The 23287-nt window shown below is 37.0% G+C and overlaps 3 protein-coding genes across 4 annotated transcripts in view; 1 reads left to right on the top strand and 2 right to left on the bottom strand.

The window, feature by feature from the left end:
* LOC106955694 (RING finger protein 145) overlaps nt 1-10699 on the bottom strand; it is a 30084-nt gene extending 19385 nt beyond the window's left edge. Inside the window, exons 1-4 of the mRNA XM_015046008.1 lie at nt 10516-10699; nt 5062-5313; nt 3239-3347; nt 1144-1235 (exon numbers count right to left, since the gene is read on the bottom strand). Of these exons, the coding sequence (XP_014901494.1) occupies nt 1144-1235; nt 3239-3347; nt 5062-5245 (385 nt within the window). The 5' untranslated portion in view covers nt 5246-5313; nt 10516-10699. The remainder of the gene's footprint in view (nt 1-1143; nt 1236-3238; nt 3348-5061; nt 5314-10515) is intronic.
* A 1075-nt stretch (nt 10700-11774) lies between these two features.
* On the top strand, nt 11775-17764 carry ublcp1 (ubiquitin-like domain containing CTD phosphatase 1). Its single transcript, XM_015046012.1, has 11 exons — nt 11775-11889; nt 12190-12434; nt 12519-12610; nt 13370-13455; nt 13555-13670; nt 13813-13911; nt 14977-15014; nt 15384-15482; nt 15633-15749; nt 15840-15967; nt 16612-17764. The coding sequence occupies exons 2-11, from the start codon at nt 12281-12283 to the stop codon at nt 16637-16639; spliced, it is 957 nt and encodes a 318-aa protein (XP_014901498.1). The 5' UTR covers nt 11775-11889; nt 12190-12280; the 3' UTR covers nt 16640-17764.
* il12bb (interleukin 12B, b) lies at nt 17233-21712 on the bottom strand. Of its 2 annotated transcripts, none has more exons than XM_015046010.1 (9): nt 21612-21712; nt 21017-21113; nt 20822-20923; nt 20435-20617; nt 19637-19742; nt 19316-19485; nt 19014-19174; nt 18810-18931; nt 17233-18687 (listed from the first exon to the last, which is right to left on the bottom strand). In XM_015046010.1, exons 2-9 carry the CDS (start codon nt 21108-21110, stop codon nt 18654-18656), a joined length of 972 nt encoding a protein of 323 aa, XP_014901496.1. In that variant the 5' UTR covers nt 21111-21113; nt 21612-21712; the 3' UTR covers nt 17233-18653. The 2 variants fall into 2 exon arrangements, with proteins under 2 accessions (XP_014901496.1, XP_014901495.1); XM_015046009.1 differs by having other exon boundaries at nt 21017-21110; nt 21596-21709.
* Between the last annotated feature and the right edge of the window lie 1575 nt (nt 21713-23287).

The raw sequence follows: 23287 nt of genomic DNA, 5'->3' as shown, positions 1-23287 counted from the left end.
CACAATAGGTCTCTGTTTCAAAACCAGACAGAAATGGGTTTTTGTAGGTTATGCATCTTTTGGGGTGCAGTGAGACAACAAGAGCCTTCCTCTTTCGTCATTGTTCATTTGCCAATCGACTTCAATGTAGGCTTCTTTGAAATCGAAGCTACTTTATTTCAGTTACCAATTGGCAGTTCTATGGCGTAATGCACCTGTGTCAAACTCAAGGCCCGGGGCCCACACAGCATTTTATAGGCCGATGATTGACTTAAAATAGGTTTTGAGTGCGAATTGACTACAAACTACATTTCAACCAAAGGTTTGTAATGCGCTTCCTAACCAGATGCTCCAAAGCGTCCGGTCCATAACTCTTCAACACGCCGTCAGCTCCTGGTCAGAAAGAGGCATTTAGTTCAGAGACCATGAGATGATATTCAGAAAGAATGTTTTTAATTAATTGATTTCAGTTGCCTCTGAGACTAAATCTTTGCATAAAGTCTATGTTTGCCCATGTGACTTGTTTTTATTATTTGTTTGCTTACCTTTAAACAACCGATTTAAATATTGTAAATTTTAAACTGAGCAGTAATTTTACATCCATGGAAACTCAAATGTAATATTTAAAACTTCAATACATGAAATCAGTTCTTTAACAATATGAGGTGTTTAATTTATTTTTAACATTGTATTTTTATACATTTATGCTAGAGGTGCCCAAGTCTAGTTTTCCAGAGCTACCATCTGCAGCTTTAGATGGTTCCTTCTCTAACACACCTGGACCATTGACTCATTATAAGCCTCTACAGAACTGAATGAGGGAAGTCAACCTTTTGTCTGGGGTGTTTTAGCAGGGATGCATCTAAAAGTTGCAGTCTGGAGGACTGGACCTGGGCGCTCCTGATCTGTACCGTCAATGTGGCCCGTTGAAGGTGGCCAATATGCTGAAGTGGCCCTCGGTGAAATTGAGTTTGACACCCCTGTTTTAGATAGATATGGTGTCTTATGGACAATATGGTTTTTGCAGGAAAATATTAAGTGATGGAAAAAAAAAAAGAGTGAAATTATTTTTCAGTCTTAATTCTGACAAACAAATCAACAAACTGGTTTTTGAACAGGGGTGTGAACACTTGACATACACTGCGTGTGTGTGTAATATTATACCTATGAGTGCAGTGGTGAATCTGTTCATGGAAAGTGGTTCCAGGTAGACGGGTCCTTCATAGCCTGAATCCAGTTCACTGCGAACATAATCCCTGACAAAAGAGGGGAAAAGATGAGCACAGAGCTGTTATATAACACCAATTTACAGTTTAGTAACACCTCAAATAATCTTTACACAAACACGAACAAGAAACCAACACTTGTCATTAGAGATGTGCTGATCAGGTTTTTTCCTGACGATTCCGATCACCCATGAGGGCCGATCACCGATACCGATCACCGATACCAATCACAAAATTATTATTTTTTTAATCATAAGCACTACCGGTTACTTTATGTGGAAAAACATAATGTAATTCACCTTAATTTAGACAAAAACTTGTTTTTAATAACTTTTTCCAAGTAAAAAAACAAAGCAGGCATTGTGAAAATTGTACTGCTATCAATAATACTATCTTTAACAGACTGAAAACATATGAAGGCTCTTAAGAGGCTAAATAATGCAACAAGTTAAAATAAAACCTCTCAACATTGCTGAAAAATTCAAGTATAAAACTTTACATTCAAAGGCAAATACAGGCTCCATTATAATAAACAATCCTGAGTTATTGAATGAAAACTTCCTGATAGAATGGCGGCTAGCTGATTACTGCTAGTTCTGATTGTCTGTTTCTGACTGAGTGGAGTAATTATGCAGATGTGTTTTTTTACTGCAGTGAGTCTTGATGTAGCCAAACTCTGTCAAGTATGACATTGTTTTTATGCCATATTAGATTCGTTGTGTTGATGCATTTTGACCTGCTTCACCCCACGTGCTCCAATTTTCCACCGCAAGACGCAAACTTCCCCATTCACTCAGTGCGTCATAGTTCCTCATCGCTTCGGATTTGTTGCTGCGTGTTTGCACAGTGTGAAGTAAAGAGGAGACCAGCTGCACAGGCAGGCAGCAAAATGAGAAGCAGGTGATCGGTTTGTGTGATCGGCAACAAGAGACTGTGATCGGCGATCACCGATCATATACTTTTTTACGGAAATCGGCTGATTATGATCGGTGATCATTGATATTTTTTGAGATTGACTTTTTTATGTCCAGTGCATATAGTTAACATATATAAGGTAGGTATTGTAATTTGATTAGTATCTTTAGGCTCTGTGTTTTTTTTTGTTTTTTTTTTTACTTGAGATCAATTTTTCTCTTTTTATATTAAACGGATGAGCACGGGCTACAGCAGTGGCTTCAGTCCAGGTTAAGACAGTTTTTATGTTTTTTATTTCAACTCCCATCATTATAAACTTGTTGCATTTGACCCAGAAGCCACACACCCAGAAGAAACTGTGTTGTTCATATATGCAATGGCAGCATAAAGCTGACGTCACAGACTTCAACAATTAAAACAACGGCTTTAGTTAAACATCTTCATCTTCAGTAATCAGCTCAAGATTTGTTTTCTTAAAGCGCTGAATTTCATACTAGTACCTCAGTGTGAGTCTGCGATTGAGCTGCTTGCTGAAGCATGAGTGAGTGCAAAACAGCAGCGAGATGCAAAACAACTTCTTGACAAACTTTTTCCTGCTGCAAAAAACAAAAAGGTAGAGCATAGAATCTCTGTCCTAGAAGCGTTGTGGAAGAAGCAGCAGCTCTTGCATGCAGAGTGGGTTGCAGGTCTGCTTTGCTTTCTGCACCTCTCTGCACAGATCAATGGTTCCCACACTTTTCATCTCAAGATCTGTCGATTGCATCCTCTCTTTCTCCCATCAGTTTGTCTAAAAATGTATCCTCAGTACCAAGAGTTGTTGGGTCCATTTTTGGTCCAACTTATTAGTGATTCTATAAAATTAAAGTGGATCCATGGCCTCAACTTTTGGGACAACCAGTACAGAAAAGGGGAAAGCAAGACTTTCAGCAGATCACAGGAAGGCTTAATGGAGGACAACAAAGTTTATCCTTTTATTATTTTAGGCTTTTTAACCTCTTTCTGTCAAGAATGATGTTTGAACTGGGTATACTAGTAATTCTTAAAGAGAAATACATCACTACTAATTTGATGTTCTCTCATCATGTTGAGAGAACATGATGTTTTGTGAGCGTTTATACCTGGAAACTTGGTGACCAGCAAAAAGCAGCAGGGCCGTCAGAACATACAAGTAGAGCTTAACCAGGTGCTGACGAGGCAGAGTCAGAAGCACCAGGCTCAGGATGTAACCTGCAACAAAAACATCACAGAAAACACATTTTAAAGCATTTCTTCATGATAGCCGTTTTGAGTCATAGAAATCAACATATTGATGTTTGTGACATTTTATGCAACTGCATGGAAACTTTGAACATTTCTGCAATAAACAACTTTATTACACTCCAGTCTACAACCTAAAACATGTCCAGAAGCTCTTCCATGCAGATCATTTGCTTTCACTGCCTTGCTCCCTCTTTATTCTGCAGGTCCAGCCATGGTGCGCATCAGCACATACCCAGCCTATTGGCTCATCAATAAACTGCAGCCAAGATTGAGAAAAAAAAGCAGCCATGAAAAGAAACAAGGAAAGAAAAGTTTATACTTTGCCTGTTGCTTCTCTCTCAGCTGTGCAAACAGCTCTTTACTGTAACACAAAGCTTGGCTTGCTCTCATCACTCTTTTTGTCTTCAAAATATTCTTTTGAGTTCACTTTTAAACCTAAAACTGACTTCTACTCAGCAACATTTAATCTCATTGAAAGGGAAGAGAAATTGTCCCACCCTTCGCTGCTCAAAGTGTTTTACTGGCAGGTTGAATTTCTGTTTGTTCTCTATAAATATTTACTGAAGGAAATGAAAATGGAAAATAGCAGATCAAATACTAGGAATGCAACTCTGGCAATTTAGAAATTTGGGATTCAAGCACTTTTGTCTAACTCAGAGGTGGAACCACAAGTAGAACTGAGAAAAGGCTTTACCAGTGAGAACAACTGGGAATCAGACCTTCAGGAGGACTTTCCATTCACTGTTGCCAGAACAGAGAGAATCAGACCTGTTATAACTGTTAAAAACCTCTCTCCAGCCATTAACGGTTGGAGCTTTAGTAAAACCAACTCTTTTCTAGAAGAAAGCAGAAAATCTTTTCTTCAGATGAGCAAGAAAACAGCTAGACATGATAAAATGTTAGAACTGATTAAAAATCCAGAGATAGAGGGGCTTTTATTTCCTTTAATTAAAAAAAAGGTTGAACTTCTTATTGTGAGTTCAAAGCAGATCAGAAATGTAAGATCCGTAAGTGATATTGATATTGGAACCCAATACTGAATCTTGCTGATTTCACAGCTAAAAGGGACAAAAAACTGATTATTTGAATTAAAAATGATAAACGGCTTAACTGAGTGGCAGCTGACATCATACTATTAAATGTGCAAAGTTTAGTAAGGTAAAGGTAATTTTCTTTATACAACACATTTTCAGCAACAAGACAATACAAAGTGTCAGCAGTGACTCATTTTATACCAATTACAGTGATTTGAAAAAGTATTCTTTCAAAGTTTTTCATATTTTGTCAGGCTATCGTCACAAACTCTAATGTATTTTGGTGGTATTTTAAATAGAAGGAAGAACCGTTCAAAAGAAAAAAAGTTTAAAAGTGATGCATGCATAGGGAGTCACCCATTTATTGTTTTAGCCTTAAATAAAATCCAGTCCAACCAGTATAGTCCATCTGTACTTAATTTAATCTGAATGTAAAGAGAGATGTTTGGTGAAGGCTTCAGAGGTTTGCTAGAGAACATCAGAGATCAGTCAGGAACAACAGAAAGTTACATTTTGTGAGAACTTTCAATTTGCCAATCACAAAAAAAATCCAAACAAACTATTTTACGTTTTTGTGGCCATTATGTGACAAAATATATGTATATTGATACATTTTATGTGCATATGTGTGTTGCACAATTACCTACCTACATAGTGCAGGTAGAGTGCCAGGTATTTGTACTGAAACAGAGGGTTGTTGGAAAGGCTGGAGCGCTGGATCTTCTGGAAGAAGGAGCTGACATCCCAGCGGTACAGGACGTCGAGCAGCATGATGCTGGGAACACGCAGACCCACGTTGAGAACCGCTTCTACTCGGTCCTTCACTGCCATGGCCTCAGGTGAAACGCTGATCGGCAGGCAGAACTGACCTCTAAGATGAGAAGTTGATAGTGGGTGCTCTGTAACAAAAGAAATAATGCAAGAGGAGAATAGAAATTCAATATGGCGCAGTTAGACAAGATAAGGAGAAGAAATGGCAAAACAAAAAAAAAAAAAAAAGATGAAAGGCACGGAGCAACAAAAGAGCAGGATTAATCAAGGTCACAGGAATGCAGAGAGCCATGGGGGAAGTGCAGAATGAATGAGGAGAAAGAAAGAAAAGACAACTCTGCTGCAGAGAGGCTGGGAAAAAAAGCCCTGCTTCATGAAGAACTATGCCTGCTACAATAAAAACGACAGGAATTACAGAGGAATATTTTTAATATGTAATCATTTGTTTTCTAAAAATATCAATATTAATTAAAAGGATTCATTACAAGACTACTTAACTATTTTAAAAAAAATAATAATATTAACAGAGTCCAAAGTAACCGATAACAGGTGTGGTGCTTTTGGGACTTTGCAGACCTAAACAATCAATTTCAAAAAGGACTGTAATGAACTGGCAAATGAAAACTACAGATGTAAACAATGCATGAGTAGACATCAAAACAGTTTGTAAACAGCATGCAAAAGATCCGTAATTTCCATAAACCGCTCTGGCTTTCCATCATTCAAATTTACTGTAGGTCGTTTCCGTCTCCTCCTCTTTGTTCGTTTGCTCACTCATTTTATAGGATACTCAGGTGTATGAGAGGCCTCTTCTCATGCATCAATACTACTTTCATTTTTACCATAGAGCTAACTCGCTGCCGTAACCCTCAGTTCTCAGTGCCTGTTAACCTGAACTTATCTCTACTTTTGAACTTTTCTTCATCATAAAACAATCTTAAAATTCTGTTCCAAGAATTTGCTCCCTGCAACAGAACAAAAGTTAGTTTGCAGACCTGACCACTAGTCTAAAAAAAGAGTAACCAGTCTTAAATCACAATAGCAAATTAAAAGCACTTCACAAACAGACAGCTAAATAAAACAAGCACAGATGAATGGAGGCTGCTGCCAGAATTTGAAAGGGAGCTGATCAGTTCTCAGAAAAAAATGAACCGAAATGACAATGAAACACTTGCGTTCAGTCAGTTAAAAAAAAAAAAAAAAATGGACATAATCAGTGTTGGTGTTTTTAGATTGTAAATATATAGCATTCCTTGGTTGGAAGGTTTCTAACATAAAGCTAACATTTTCAAATCTGGGACATTTTATAACAAAAGATTGAAATTCCAAAACAAATAACAGAAAAACATTTCCGCTGTGCGTTTAGGCTTTTGTTTGCCATTTGCTCTCAGAGCAAGTTGGACTCATGTTACCTGTAAACGTGGCAGTCCACACAGGGAGAAGACACACCTCAGGAGAAAACCGTTTCATTTTCTGTAACATCCACACTTCAGATGTATCCAGACTATTTGCTTAGCCAGGGTATATTCAACTGAATGAGTGAAAAATTTGTTTTCCTTTCTATTTTTTTTATCTTATCATCAACATGTGATTCCATCACCAACAATCTGTTTAATCTGCTCAGAATTGATTAAAAGCTTTTCCATGTGTGTTGCCCCATGTGTGATTAGAATGAATTTGGTTGATTAAGCAATTTGACTATGTCTGCTTTCATGTCACAGTCATCCATTAGATATTCACTGCATTAGAAATTCAGTGAGAAGTTCTGTTTTTTTATCGCTCATTTCAGAAAGTGTAACTTATTATTATAAAGATTCATTACAAAACTATTTCAAGCCTTTTTTCTAGTACTTTTAAAGATTATGGCTCACAGATGATAAAAACCCAAAATTTGATGTCTTTAGAAACCTAGTCAAGATAAATAAAAAAAAGAAAGGATATGAATTATGTTCATTAATGTGAACTCAATAAATGGTTAGAACTCCTTTTGCATGAATTATAATATCGCTGCAGCATGGCATTGAGAAGAACAAACTTCTGGAGTCTCTCCTCATCCTTTGGACAATACTACATTGATTTTCTATGGGGTTCGGGTCAAGCCCGGTTGATGGTCCGTCAAGAACAGTAGCACTATGGTTACCGAACAAGCTTTTGGTACTTTTGGCAGAGTGGACAGGTGCCAAGTCCTGCTGGAAAATGAAATTAGCATCTCCACACAGCGTGTCAGCAGAAAGAAGCATGAAGTGCTCTAGAATTTCCTGGTAGACGGCTGCGTCGCCTCTGGACTCTAGAAAACTCAGTGGACCAGAACCAACGGATCACATAGCATTCCAAACAATCACCAACTGTAGAAATTGAACTTCAACCAGTTCAGTTTCAGTTTCAAGCAACACGGATTTTGTGCATCTCCATTCTTCTTCCACACTCTGGAAAATCGACTTCCAAATCAAATGAAGACTTTACTTTTATCTGAAAAGAAGATTTTGGATCACTGAGCGACACTTCAGTTCTTTTTCTCCTTAGCCCAGGTAAAACACTTCTGATGTAGCATCTGGTTTAGAAATGGCTTGACATAAGAAATCCAGCATTTGTAGCCTGTGGTGTTGGATTCATCTATGTGAAGAGGTTCTTGATGCGCTCAGCCTCAGTTCACTCCTTCTGAATTTTCCTTAAATTCTTGAATCAATTTTGCTATAAAATCATCTCAATGCTGCTGTTATTCCTGCTACAAGTTTACATACTGCACGTTTTCCTTCTACTTAACTTTCTATGAATATGCCATAACATTTTAATTTTCTGGGACAATGAATTTTGGGTTTTATTACTTAGTCTTCAAAATATGTCTATGTAAAATGAAGTGAAAGTTTCACTTCCTGACACGAAATATTCAAAAAAAAATATTGAATTTTTTTCCACAATATCTTTCATACATTTTTACAGTTTACATTTTTTTGCAGTACTTCTATACAGAGCAGGGAAGTTAAGGTGCAACATGCTCCCATGCTAAAAGCAAACAAAAAATTACTCAAACCTGGTGACTGCAACATCATATGATTTCTGTTTAAACCCTACTAGTAAAAACATTTCATTTAAGATGTCATATTCCACTCTTACAATTATTTCAATTGCTGCTCAGTAGAAATCATATGCATCAGATTTATGCATTTAGCAAAACATAAAACCTAAATATACTTGTGTCCTCAATTATTGATGCAGAGCTGCAAGACTTTTCTGGTGTTGTTCACATTTGTGAGAGTCTCCGTTGGTTAGTACCCCTGCAGCACTGGGACAGGATGCTAAGAACTTACGTAACTGAATTCACTGGACAGAGACTGTTTTTCAGAATCCTATCTTATATAACACCACCACAGTGACAGTAACAATGTATCTGCCCCAATACATTCACGCCTGAAAAATATTAAATATTAATTTAATGACATTAAAAACATAATTACTCAATTCATTTGTTTGCAATTTAAAATAACTAAATGTATAATTAAATGTAGCTAAATATTACGTACTTTGGGTATGTTTTTACTCAAACTAAAATTACAAAACTACAAAGTAGAACTGCACAATATATTGTTCTGCAATCATCATTACAATATCAATGTTTGCAATATCACAACCCAGAACAGTATATGTTTATGTCATGCATGATATTTTAGGGTCATGCATTCAGATAATGCATGCCAACAAAATGTATGCCCACACCAGCTGCATATTTTCTGATTATATAAATATAATTTTTACACTTTTAGATAAAACCTCCATACATGGCATATTAGATACACATGGTTTTTGGAATAGGAAATAAAGAATAACTACTGTGACTCTCAATAAGAAGTAATGATATATTTTTTTTACATATTGTTTTAAAATGTTCAAAATAAATAAATAAAACATAGATGCATAAATACTTTTTAGGTTGAACATTGAATGTAAGATAATATTTTTAAGCAACTTGCCAAAGACCTTAAATATGTAGTTACAACTAATCCTGTCACAATGACTAATTTTGCTGGAAAATAAATTGTCCCAGAAGTTACTGCAAAAAACTAATATTACTAAATATTATAAATATTATTAAACTATTAAACTATAAAAAACTAACTATATTGTTGTTTTGAAACCATTTTCAGGTATTATAATGATGATGGCTTAGTAATGCTACAACACATTCTCAAAGATCAATAAAGTTTAAATTCTAATGAACATTTAACATTGGGAGCGGAAGACAATTTAATTTTTCCAAAAGAAATAAACAAAACAACATATACAACGAATTATGAAGTCTGTCAACAAAACAGTTCTTCAAAAAATAAAAGGGCTAATAGAGACCAAAGCCCCAAACTGAAGTTTTTTGTCATCCAGTTTTTGGTGAAAAGAGGGAGAAAATAAAATAAAAACAATAAATTATGCAAATGGAAATTATTGAGCTTGTTTTACTTTAATCATGCAATTAATTGATCTATTGCTTACTGCAACAACCCTAGTTACTACATAGCAAGTCACCGTTTTTTTACAACCAAAAAACTGGTTCTTTAAACCAGGAATCTAAATGCATCTCCATCTGTAATGTTCCTCTTTTTTATGACACAACGTTGACATATTGTCATCCAGGAATCACAAAGTTTGGAAACACCAATGAAAATTAAGAAATATAAGATGCAAAAAGAAGCAACATCCAATCCTACTATGCTAAAGAAAAAAACATTGACGAGTTCAGAGATGATTTTCTATCTGAAGTTAAAACCTTATGGATGACTGAGTGCTGCATTGACTGCTGTACGTGCCATGAACTCTAGTAACCCCTCCGTCTCGACAGAAACAAACCCTCGAGCTTAAGCTGCAAAAGAAAGAATGCAACACTTTGCTAACTAGATCAGTCCGTACGGGGCACTGCTACATGGAAAATACAAAGCAAATAAAAGCCATTTGGTAGACCAAGAAACCACAGATTTACAGTATAAACGGGAAAACAACAAGCAGTGACAGTATACATGCGTTGTGGAGGTGATGAGCAGCACCGAACAGAAAGCGGCGCAGTGCCAACAATTAAAGCCGACGTAGTCAGCTAGTGTTGCTGTCAGCTAGCCAGACTAACAACCAATTCGTCCACAAAGCCGCAGCTAATGATGTCCCACACGCCATTATTTTTCACAAATACACCAGTGAAAGCCCACACAATGAAGCGTTTGGTAAATAGCGGAAGTACTCGTCAGACAGTCCAACTGAAACGCAGTTAACTAGCAGCAGAATGGCAGAAACACTGTGCTCGCAGCTACAGCGCTAAGCCAACATTTAACAGGGGAAAAAATAGAACTTACGCTTCAAGGTCGATGTTCATAAGTATGAAAAACTGATTCTGGGTGGCTGGTTGGTCGTGTATCGACCATTTTAACTCGGCACCACCCGAGATAACGGTCCTCCAGATGGGTGTGCTTCACGGCGAGAAGACGCGGCCCATCCGTTCATCTTTCCTGGCAGCCATTTACCACAGTACTGGGGGATGCACTGAGCATGCGCAGCATAGCCTGTCCCATTAAATCTCTTAGTATCATGTTTGTATTACAAAAAGTTGAATTAGTTTACTTACAAGAAAATGTTTGCACTGAATTTCTCTCAAAAAAGCTTTTGATTCTGTGATTAAAATAAAATCGGATTAACTGAACCGTTTTAAACTTGCAATGTGAATTAAAATGAATATTTTTTGGTTAATTTCATCCAAAAAAAAGTTATACATTTTCCTTATTTATACATATTTATTTTCAGGATGCTATATAAGCTTTCTTTCAGATTTATTCCGTTTTGCTTTTTCAGAATGGAATAGAATAGAAATAACATATTGTCCCTCAATGGAGACTTTCAGGTGTACCAGCAGCAAAGTGACAAGCAAGTTAAAGCACCAATTTATACACAAAAATATATTAACAGAAGTAAGAATAACATGCTGTGTAGTAAGGACAAATTTACAGCAAAATAATTTTTTAAAAATAAGACCCTCTGACTGAAAGAAATACACAACTGAGATGTGTTTTGTTGCACAACAGATTATTTACAAGTGAAAGAAAACTATGCAACCAACAACAAGAATGTTATCTACAATGTGAAAATCATCTTTTTCATAGATGGACTTGCTTGTCCCACTGCATAACTCAAGTGTGCTTGGTTTTAATTAACTGACTGATGAACATTCTTGTTTGAGCTAGAAAGCAGAATGCTTGGTTCCACCAGTAAGTCATCAAAGTACCATATTTTTGACTGCTGGTATAACGAACCTATTCCTTCAATAATTCTGTGATAACTGTTGGGATTCCAACAGAGCAATGGTGAAAAAAAGGCATTGCTCAAAAAAAAGGTATTGCTAAAATGATTTTCAGAAATTGTAAGGAAGGACAATGACAATGTGGGCTACAACGAGCACAAAACCTAATCACATCTGAAAGGCTTGGAAGGAACAGAGACAGAAACATAAGCATAGTGTTAAAAGGATATTATGTGTTTAAAGCCTGCTTCAAATTGCTGTTAATCTGTTGACAAGCGGTCACTATGGGAACAGTCTTTTTCCTACGTCACTACCGGAAAGGTAGGGGAACGCCAGGAAGAGCACGGTATTTATCTATCGATGAATGAAACGGAAGCGAGAACTTCATTCATTTACGTTTCTGTCAAATCCCTGGAGTCACAGTCAAGTATTCCAGGTTAGCTTGCTCTGAACTATAAGAGCTACCAGGCTCCTCTTATTATTTAATGCTAACATGTTCTAATACCCTCCGTGTTTACATTGCTGCTAGTCACTGTTAGCCACCGCATGCTAAAAATAATCAAAGTGTCCTCTCTCATCGGAAGGAATTCGTCTGTTTGTCTTAAATACCTAAATAAATTAAAGAGTTACTTTGTGTTTCTCTTGCTGCTTCACTGATTTGCGTGTTTTGTTTCGAGCTGTTGCTGGTCACTGAACACCTCTCCTGTTACTTTGCCTTTTCCCCTCTGTTGTCAAGGTGTGGATGTTTGTTAGTCCTGGTAGAAACAGCAGCAGGTGTGTGCACAAAGGTCAGTGTCGTGCATGTTCGTGAAGAGCCCGTGTAAGCCATGTCTGTGTCAGTGATCATAAAGTGGGGAGGACAGGAGTACTCCATCAGTTCTCTTTCTGAGGAGGACACTGTGATGGACCTGAAACAGTCTATCAAGAGTCTGACTGGGGTGTTACCAGAGAGACAGAAACTACTGGGACTAAAGATTAAAGGTGAGAGGGCACAGATAAATCCCTTAGCATCATTATTAAATGACTTCTAATTCTTACTCTGTTTCTTTTAATTCCTGTTTCCAGGTAAACCTGCAGAGGATGAGGTTAAGCTGGGCTCTTTGAAACTAAAGCCTAATACCAAAATTATGATGATGGGTACCAGAGAAGAAAGCCTGGTAAGTGGAAGGGTGAGAGCAGAGGTGCTACAATGGCATGCAGTTCATAGTAACAACTCTGTCAAACTACAACAGCTCTATTAAGAGGTTTTATGAAATTTACTATGATGCACAGATTGCGCTTATCATGGACAGGAATGTCCTTTGTTTTTGTCCCTTAAGGATTCATTTGAAGCATTCTTTTTTTTCAGAGTGGAATGAATATGCACAACATAACACAATTTTTAATATTACAATATTATTGTATGCACAATTACTGCTACGAGATTTCCATGCTAGTAACATATTCGATGACATTTGCTAATTTGGGAGAAGATGTTTAAGGAGGGCCCTATGGTGTAAAGCTTTTCAGAAACTACAAACAAGATTTTTATTTTTTTATGGATAAAACAGCAGCCAGATGGCACTTTTTTAATATAATCAAATTGAGAGGGCAATATTTACATGTATTAATTTACCTATAACTTCATTTATTTGGAATAGTTTTGGGGGTATTCAGGGAAAGACTTTATGCCAATGAATTCTGTATCAACTGTGAAGCATGATCGGATCATAACAGTGTTACTGCCAATTCATCTGGTGGTTTGCACAACCTGTTTGAATAATGAAGAAGGAAGAAAACCTTCAATTTCCTCAACTATTGACAGCTTTTTACCATGATGAGTGTATGTAAATTTATGGCTGGATATATTTAAGATTTTTTTCTGATTATTGACCTGAATGGTGAATGTTACACATGTATATTTGTTCATTTTAAAGGAAGACGTTTTAGCTCCTCCCCCAGACAATGACGATGTTGTAAATGATTTTGACATTGAGGAGGAAGTCATAGAGGTGCAGAACAGGTAAGAAAGTTAACAGCCTGAGTGCAGATGGTTAATAAAATAAGAGGACATGTTGAAAGGAGATATCTATTTATCACTTTGTGTTTCTCGGGTCTTCAGAGAGGAGAATCTAGCTAAAATAGCTCGCAGAGTCAAAGACTATAAAGTCGAGGAACTGAATCCTCCCAGAGAAGGCAAGAGGCTCCTGGTATTGGATGTGGACTACACTCTGTTTGGTGAGTTAGAGACAATATATGAGAACCTGACTAATGTATAATTCACTTTTCCTCAAAGTTTTGGTTTCACTGGAAAACAGAAATCCTTGGCAACACATCATCTCATCATTTGAACCTGGAAATTGATGTTATGTGTGTTTAGATCACAAGTCCTGTGCTGAAACGGGTCAGGAGCTGATGAGACCTTTCCTTCATGAGTTCCTCACATCTGCCTATGAGGACTACGACATTGTCATCTGGTGTAAGTACCGTCTCCATTCTCTGGTTTAGTTATATCGATTGGAGGAATGGTTTTAGCATTCCTTAGATGTCCGTGAACAGTTTTTTGACGAATATGACTAAAAAAAACTTCCCTCTTGGCTAGCTTTGAAGATGAACCAAAATAAAATAGGTTTTCATCAGCTACAAGCCCATTTTATAAATTAGAATATTCCTGAAAAGTTAATTTCATGAAACACTTCCTGTAGTTTCCAAAACTGATGTTTTCAGGCCTTTATTTTTGTTAATTAGGATGATTTTCCACCTGCTAATAAAAATATGGTAGATAAAATTAGAACATTACATCAGACCAGTAAAGAATTGCTGTATAAGTATGGGCTTAATAAAACATACGTTTAATACTTGCTTAAATGTCAAAAGGTAACCCTAATATGACAAGCTTCCTGTGTTAATACAGAGATCAACTGCTATAGAAAATAGGCCAAATATTAGTCGTTTTCGTGTACCTGATGAACTGAAAAGTGTGTGAGAACATAAAAGTTAAAGTTTTGTTTGGCAAATCTTTCTAATTCAGCCACTTCTGGTGCATGATTGTACTCAGAGTGATATAATTAGGGTTTATTTTGAGTAATTTGAGTATTTAAGAACTTGAACATTATACCTGATCAAGAAAAATAGTCTTTAAATATATCCTAGTTTATGTAATGTCCTAAGCAGTATCTCCATATACTGTACAGTATATGCACTCAATACTTACTCAAGGCTACTTTTGCATAAATTTTGCATCCATGCTGCGTGAAATGGAGGTTTATTTGTGACGAAGCCACATAAATACAGTTTTCATTATTATTAAGCTGTGATCATTATAATTAACAGAAATCTGCTCTGCAATCTGTTTGAAATTTAGGAGTTGATTTGATAAAAAAAAATTATATATAAAATTTTTATTTGAATTTGTTTTTGTGTAGCATTCTAATGAATTGAAAAGTTGGGGAATATTTATCAAATGTAGAAAAATCAATATGTTTATCTCCATCTTTCAAGATTCCCGGGTTTAACGATGTATACTCGTGCTTTCTCTCTTTAGCTGCTACAAGTATGAAGTGGATAGAGGCCAAGATGAAAGCAAGTATTCCTCTTGTTTTTTTTGTTTTTTTCAAAGTGTGTAATTTTGCCTAGCCCAGTTTTTCTTAAACATTCTGCTATGCCTGGATAAAAGGGATTTATTTATTGATTGGGATTTTACTCCAACCGATAAATTGTTCAAAAATAATTAGTAAAGACATCACAAAATAATTGTTTTACATACATAAACATCGTTTCATCAAAACAAATCCAATTTATTCCCCCTTCTCATCACATTGAGTAGATGCATCCCAAAATTGTTTCTAAATTTGCAGTACCACAATCTTTCCAGAAGGTGGCGGTGTTGAACATTCGTACACAGTGAGTTTAGGCTGTACATACTGTATCTGTGTGTTTCCATACATGCAGGAGTTGGGAGTGACGGAAAACCCAAGTTACAAGATCACATTCATGTTGGACAGCGGAGCCATGATCACAGTTCACACCCCGAAGAGAGGGGTGGTGGAGGTTCGTACACCTGAAACGTTTCTTGTTTCATTCCCATCTTCACTCGGATTAGTTCATTTAACTTAGATGCACTGTAAAAAAAGTGTCCTCCTGTTTAGGGTGATTACCATAATAACTGCCCTGACTTTCTGTTTTCCATGACATCTCCAGGTGAAGCCTTTAGGTGTGATCTGGGGAAAGTATGGGGAGTTTTACAACAGAAAGAACACCATCATGTTTGATGACATCGGACGAAATTTCCTCATGAATCCACAGAATGGACTAAAGGTTGGCTGTACTTTTTCCTCTTCTGCATAGGCTCTGTGATCCACACATGCTGCTGTGACTTGCACCTTACTTTGTGCTGCTGTTTGCTAGATCCGACCCTTCATGAAGGCCCATCTCAACAGGGAGAAGGACAGAGAGCTCTCTAAACTGGCTCAGTACCTGAAAGAAATCGCCAAGCTTGAAGACTTCAGTGGACTTAATCATAAGCATTGGGAGAGGTAGGCTGATGGAGCGTAAAATGTGTTAACAAGGCAATGAATAGTATTCTTTTAATCACAAACACAACATCTGTAAGCCATGGACAGTACACTACCTTACAAAATCAAAAGTAGATATTGAACTTTGATGATAATAATGAAAGCAGCATCTTCCACATATTTGGTGAACCACCTTCATGGATTGTGACAAACAGAAAACTGTGCTTATTTCAGCTTTCTTTCAAAACCTGCTTTCAGCTCTTCCATAGAGGTCAAGTTTGAGGAGTTCATAAACCAGACATCTGTTCCGCTTTGAACAGATGTCCACAGATCATCTGTTCCTTGGTCTTCATGGTCCTGTTTGCACTGAAATCACAGCTAATGTCACATGACCAAACAAATACCACATGACCAACCTCCTCCGATCCCCTCCTATAAAAAATAGCAAGAATATGAACATTAATATCGATTGTTAAAATGATCGACTGATACCAGTGTTGGTGCCAACATGTCGTGCATCTCGACTATTACATTAAATTCCAGCAAATTAAGATTTATAGCTGTACTGTGACAACATTTGAAGGTTTAGTTTTTTTAAGATACTGTATATTCCTAACATCTATTGGTTGTGAAGTGAAAGTAATTTAATTTGTGTGTTTTTGTAGGTACTTATCCAAGAGGCAGCAGCACTGAGGAAACAGTCAACTATCTACAAACAATTGGGCTAGAAACAACAACCCCATCCTTCAGTTCTACCCAACACACACACACGCACGCACACACACACATATACACACACACACACACGCACACCCAAATCCATCTCTCCAAACAACCCTGTTGGACTTAGATCACCAATTAACCCGTAATGTTGCAGACACCAACACTGTCAGAACTAGCTTCCTTCCTCCTTTATATATTTGCATGGTCTTCTTGGTCTGAATATTTTCTTCACATTCATTGCCGTGACAAATTCCAGAGTGACGACCAGCTCATGATGGACAGCTATAACACTCAGTCAAGTCCACAGTGGCCTACAGATTTCTACAGTTGTTTACATCTCTTTTGTTACATAAATGTTGGAGGAAATTAAAGGTCATGTTCCTGTGTGTTCATCCCACCTCTGAACCCATTCTGGTTCACAAAGCTCAAATATCACCTCTCATAACAGGTATTGAAGTGTTTTCAGAGTGCAGGGAGTCATTTGGCTTAGCGGCTAACAGTGTACGTTGCATATCTAGAAAATCTCTTGGTTGTAATGAAGAACTTTAATTTGTACCCGTTTCTTTTTTTTTTTAGAGCAGTGGTCCAAACCAAAAGCAGATTTGATCACTGCTATACAACAATATGCAATAACCACTAAAACTACTGTGAGATAAAAAATAAAATATCCATCAAATTTTGACACTGATTACATCACTGACCATTACAATGGACTTCAATGCATGTTTTGCTATAATATATTCATGAGTTAAGTGTGCAGCTCTGGTCAAGGCTGGATGGGTGTTGACGTGTATTTGCCCAAAAATGTGTTTGTTCTGTTTTCGTTTTGGGTGTCTTTTCTGTGTGTAATTTCTACATGCACACTTTAAAACACTCATTCAAACAAGGATCAGTTGCTTGAGTTTTTTTTTTTTGGTATTGAAAGATTTTACCAAACAATGTAAGTCTAATTTAGACTATTTCCGTTGTTACCAAAAGTCATTTTAAGCTATAGATGAAGGTGTAGTTTATCATTTCATGGGATGATGTCATTGACTGACTTTTTGTTTTCTTATGAACTTCCTGTAAATTTAACCATAAAAACTTTTTTGTACCAAAATTGTCTCTGCTGCTTATTGCTCCTCTAACTCTTTAAAATGAGTTCTTTTTTAATGCTGTAACTTTTTTTACTCATCGTCTCCAGCACCGTCTGAGTTGTAGTAGAATTCACGGTCAGTTCCATGATGGTGAGCTGACCAGGTCCTGCTGCAGCAAATGATCATCAAACCATCACACCTCCACCTCCATGTTCTACAGTTTGCATAATGTTTCAGTTTTGCACATGTACAGTCATGCAGCAGATTCTCAATCTGGTCTTTGACTGGGATATTGTAACATATAAATATGGCGCAATCTAAACCCCATTGTCGCTTTGACTTTATGTTTGCTGTGGTGTTTCTGTTGCATTTGTTTTCTCCCAAACCTGTTCTGGTGTCAGAATAATTCAGCCTTGGTCTTATTTGTTCAAAGAATGTTTTTTTTCCATAAGTTCTGGTCTTTGACTTTGTTCATTTAGCAAATATTAATTTGGTGTTTATGTTTTTCTTAAAGAACCTCCTGTTTAAGTTAAATCTATGCAGTGCCTTTCTGGTTGCTCTGACAGCTATGCACATGTTGGCTGTTTTTGCTTTGAATGTTTTCCATTTGTAGATAATTTTCTGTGCAGTGAAGGAAGTATTTTAAGATGATCACACAAGAAATAGAGATGCTGGATTTTATTATGAAATATAAAAGAAAAACATTTTGGAAAATTGGTTTAAAAAAAGAAACAATATTCAATTTAGTAATTCACAAAGGTTTTCATCCATTGTAAACTTATAAAAGTAACTTAAATAAAAAGGAATAAATACTGTACATGTATACATTCATTCATTTTTAGCAGGGCTTAAAAAAACTGAAAATCTGGTTTTAAAGTAGTTGTCACATTTTCCCAACTTGCTTCGTTTTAGGAATGGCAGTTCATGATGTTTTTGTTCACTCTGGAGAAAAAAAAAACTAATTATGATTAAAACAAGTGGCGGAAAAGTGAGTTTATTTTAGGACTAAAAATAGTTTCAATAACATTTCTTTATATTTTAAGAAGGTAGACTGAAGCACTTACGTGTACTCACTCCAGGGGCTCCACGGTCCCTGGGTAAATTTGTCCTGAGCTCTCACACAGAAAACATACTTCTTGGATTTGATATTGACTTCAAACTTAGTTTCTTCAGTGATTTTAGGCTCCTGAAATAATTGACACCACAGTTTAAACATAAAGTGATTTGGCCAAACTGGAATCTTAAATTGACATTTGCATTTCGGTTACCAGTAGGATCTTTTCGGTGTGGCAGGATTGTCCATTCTGGACGACCTTGACCTGGAAGTGGAGGCTGAAGTAGGTGCGGGGCTTTTCCCAGGTGTCCGGGTAGTCCCAGCTGAACACCTGGCCACAACTTATGTGCAGGTTGGGGAGGTTTTCTGGCCTCACTGGATACAATATGAAGAGATGAAGTCAAGAAAAGTAAGTAAATCTCCAAATGAGAAGTCAGAAAAACATAATCACATATGTAATCACTAAATGCAAAAAATCATAACATCAAACCCTGATATTTCTGTAAATGGACCTACCAATCTCTCTCAGGTAGAATGACTTTGTGTAGGCCTCCAGACGAGAGTAGCTGTGCATGTAAATGGTGAACTGGATTTGGTGTGTTTCCTCTTTGTAAGGGCAGTCGACATCCTGGCACTGAACCCCCAACCCATCAGCATCCAGCACACAGGAAATCTCATCCATGTTACTGGATTCAAAACAAATGGATAAATTATGATCTAAAACAGGTAATAGACAATAGCCCCTTTATGAAAGTATTGCACCAAGTTTATTTAAAGTGATACTCAGACTCTATTTAAATTAGTGGGAGACTAATGAAGAGAGACTTCTGTCCTTACCGGTGTGCCTTAACCAGGAGCACAGCAGCATGGGATCTGTGATGCGTTTTCTTCCAGGTGCAGTGGAAAGAGCCTTTGTAATTCTGTGCTGAGCAATAGATGTGACCTGCAGGAATAAGAATAAAAAAATAATGGACTTAACCTGCTGCTTTTCTAAGCAGGAAGCTGCAAATGGATGAGAACAACACAGAAAAGGACCAGCCCAGATTTAAACTCAAGATCCTCTTTTTGCAAAGCAACAGTGTTAAGAATAACACCATGCATAACGGCATAATAACCAACTAATGTTTAGCTTTAGGTGTTTCTATATGCTATATTTAAAATAAATGTGTATTCTTTAATTGATCATTGTTACCTAACATCAGGACCAAAATTAAATGTTATTTTTTCTCCCTTTTTTCCCCTTTTCCTTCATTCTTTCCCTTTTCTCATGGAGGAGGTGCAGATTGATCTTTTCACAGATTATCTGTTGTTTCTGCTAAAGGTGGCACACCCAGTTTCTGTGTTAGGAGATTTTTATTTAGGATGGTCTGGATGGCTTTTTTTCTTAGTAGTATGTGACATGATTATTTGATAACTGATTTTTTTATGAAGTTATAGTTCAATAAAAAAACCCCGTGATGATCTAAGCCATTTTAAAAGAATCTCTAATTTAGCTAATAATTTATCAAAGAATGTTATTTCAGTTCTCTCCATTATTCTTATTTTAGCAGAACAGCGACATCCATCCTATTATTTTTTAATCTTTCTTGGATCCCATAACCTGATTCCCTCTCAGTCATCCCTTTCTCCTCTCACCTTGTCCAGGGGATTTCTCCTCCAGGATGACAGTCCTGTTGTCTGGATCCAGCTGGACCAGGATCAGCGTGTGGTTCAGGTATTCTCCACTAGAGCTGAGGTGACAGGAGTAGTTTCCTGCTTTCATCTCTTTCACCAAAACGGTGATCTGGTTTCCCTGCAGAGCTGGCGTCATTTCCTCCCCTGAGAAATCCAGAAGTTAATAGTATCAGTTATGTTCCTCTCAGGTTTGTAAACTTCCTATGTCTTTGTTAACTTCTATTACAACAGCAAAATATCAGGTGTCTTTTATTAAGATTATGCTCTGAATTAGCCCTCAGTGAAGGTGTTCTACAAATATGATATTAGCTGCACTGAATATCTAACAATTTTTATTTATTTTTTTACCATTTTTCTTCCAAAACACTTCATCGTCCTGATAAGAGTCTCCGCAGGTCAGGGGAACTTCCACTATGCTGCCATGAGCATGTGGTACCTGTACCACCACAGCTGGGGAGATCATAAAAAGAAATAAGAGATGAGTTAATATTTAACATGAGGGTGGCTAAAAAGAGACGAGCAAAAAAGAAAAGAGATAAAAACCATTGTCCATTAGAGTCTGGATTCTGGGATGGGAGATGCTGGAGTTGGCAAAGCAAAGGCTGGCACTTAGAACCAACAGGAGCAACAACTGCATCTGTAAGAGATGAGAATACATTAAAAACATGAAAACCTGTTTTGAGGTATGTGAGGTTATTAAACTAGGTCAGCAATATTTCATAGTTTAGGAGCTACAAATAGAATGTGTTTATAAATTACAAAGACAAAAACATCACATCTAGAGGGGATGGAAAAACCTAAGCTTTAATAAAGAGTATAAATACAACTTTTATTTTCTTTCTTTTCATCCAACACATATTTTCACCTGATGATTTCAGACTGAGGACCAGCGGGTTTAAATATCCCAGCACATAGATATTACAAATATTGAAAATGAGAATATTGAGGAAAATATTGACCGAACATCACATATTAAACACTTTTTATGTGATGAATAATTTAGGTTAAAATTTAAGCAAACCTTTGTTCCTTCAACTGATTTTTTAATAAATTCAGCAGTATGCTATACATTCAAATAACAGAGCAAATTGAAATAAATACATAATAATGAGTGTAGTTTACCTTTATCCTGTCGCTCGATCCAAAAATGTTGAACTTGAAAGCAGATCAGAGGAAGGCTGTGTCTTGTCTGTCTAGACTCAGCATGCTCCTGGAGTATTTATGCACCAGGCTAAAAAAATCCCCCGAGTGTGTGTGCATTTGTGCGTGTGTGTGTGTGCGTGTGTCTGTGTGTGTGCACGTGTGCATTTGTGTGCGAGTGTGTGTGTGTGTGTGCAGGGGATGGGTTTCCACGTCCCTTCATTCAGTCGATCAAAAAGCAGATCCAAGTGTTTGTTTGTGTTTTGTTAATCAGTAGCAAATGTCTCACCTTTGACATTTGCCGTGTGATTGATGACAGTTGTGAGCTCAGTTAAGTCACCATCATGCAAAAGACGTCACATCTTTTACAACAAAAGACCTGTTCATGTTCCACATAAAAAGTGCATGTTTGACTATTAAGTTGCTGCACTGACCAGATCAGGGGAAGTGAGCGCAACCAAATAACAACCGCGTGGAAAGGGAACTGGAGATATGCAGCTGTTTAATTGATGACACTGAAACACAACCAATACTTCTCTGGAAGAAAACAATGCTCCAAAATGTCGTTTTAACTGGAAAAATCACAACGAGAAACCCCTGGATTTGATTTGGAAAAAAGGATCGATGAATGTAAAGAACAAGTTTATAATAATGTATGAAAAGGGTCGTTTCTTCATCCTGCAATATGACCCCTAACATTTAGTGAGTTTCTGTAATGAGACCACTTCTTATAAATAAACCTTCGACTTAGCTGCAGAAGTTTCTTTTAAATCTCATCAGCCTCTGAACAGAAAGGTGACAGATGACTGTAGTAGGAGGGAAGTGGTTTGAAACTATATCATTTCTAACTCTCACTTTCTCTTAATTTATCCCTCTGAAAAGAATCGCCAAAACCTTTTCCCTTTGACTCATCAGTGTAGTTTCAAATATAAGAGAAAACAAAACGAAAAAGGGCAGCTTTGATACATTTCCTCTGCTGAAGGAGGAGAGATGTCCTTTCTCTTCGTGGATAAAAGCAAATCTTTCCCCAAAGCAAACTTGTGCCTTTTGTTTCGTACTCCCCCCCAAAATGTCTCAATTCTGCTTCCAATTTTTAGTTGGACGAGTTTGAACACTGCATTCATGATTTTCTGCCATTGTCTGCCTCTAACCTAGACTGAGTCTAATCCTTTGCATGCAGCCATAACATACTTTCTCAATATTTATTTTTAATGTTATAATGTCTACCAAATGCTTTTTCTGAAACCTGGATGGATATTTGACCTCTATGTATGTCAAAATTGATGAAATATGCAACAGGTCTGAGTCGTGGCAGCAGCTAAATGTTGACCAGCTTTATCTGTCTGAACACTGATGATGTTTGTAGGGGAGGTCAGTTCTGTTGGAACACCAAAATCTGCCCAAATGGGAAACATCGGACCCAACCTGTCACCTCAATAACACCATTGTTATTGTCCACAGTGAAGCAAGTTCTCGCTCAACATGAGCCGAGAGGCTGATGACTAAAAATAACCCCCGCTACATCGACACCTTCAAGCTCAACATCGGTCTGCTCCTGATGAACAAAGAAAATCTCAAGACAAAGTCAAAATTGAGCTCTTTGGCGAAAATATGCAAGAAGTGTGTTTATACAAGGCTTTCAAGTCAAATATTTTTACAGCTGTCAAGCATGGT

The sequence above is a fragment of the Poecilia latipinna genome, unplaced genomic scaffold (assembly GCF_001443285.1).
Source record: "Poecilia latipinna isolate Pla-1442-1.1 unplaced genomic scaffold, P_latipinna-1.0 Scaffold761, whole genome shotgun sequence".
Taxonomy (NCBI): Eukaryota; Metazoa; Chordata; class Actinopteri; order Cyprinodontiformes; family Poeciliidae; genus Poecilia; species Poecilia latipinna.
Note: the sequence above shows the minus strand (reverse complement) of the source record. Positions and strands in the feature narration are given on the sequence as shown.

What these genes read in the sequence shown, in the direction of transcription:
- ublcp1 (XM_015046012.1), top strand. Translation starts at nt 12,281, where the DNA reads ATGTCTGTGTCAGTGATCATAAAGTGGGGAGGACAGGAGTACTCCATC. An exon ending in ATCCACAGAATGGACTAAAG is followed by an intron (nt 15,750 to 15,839) that starts GTTGGCTGTACT and finishes GCTGTTTGCTAG; the next exon opens with ATCCGACCCTTCATGAAGGC. An exon ending in AATCATAAGCATTGGGAGAG is followed by an intron (nt 15,968 to 16,611) that starts GTAGGCTGATGG and finishes GTGTTTTTGTAG; the next exon opens with GTACTTATCCAAGAGGCAGC.
- il12bb (XM_015046010.1), bottom strand. Translation starts at nt 21,110, where the DNA reads ATGCAGTTGTTGCTCCTGTTGGTTCTAAGTGCCAGCCTTTGCTTTGCC. An exon ending in CCAGACTCTAATGGACAATG is followed by an intron (nt 20,924 to 21,016) that starts GTTTTTATCTCT and finishes TGATCTCCCCAG; the next exon opens with CTGTGGTGGTACAGGTACCA. An exon ending in ACACCGAAAAGATCCTACTG is followed by an intron (nt 18,932 to 19,013) that starts GTAACCGAAATG and finishes CAATTATTTCAG; the next exon opens with GAGCCTAAAATCACTGAAGA.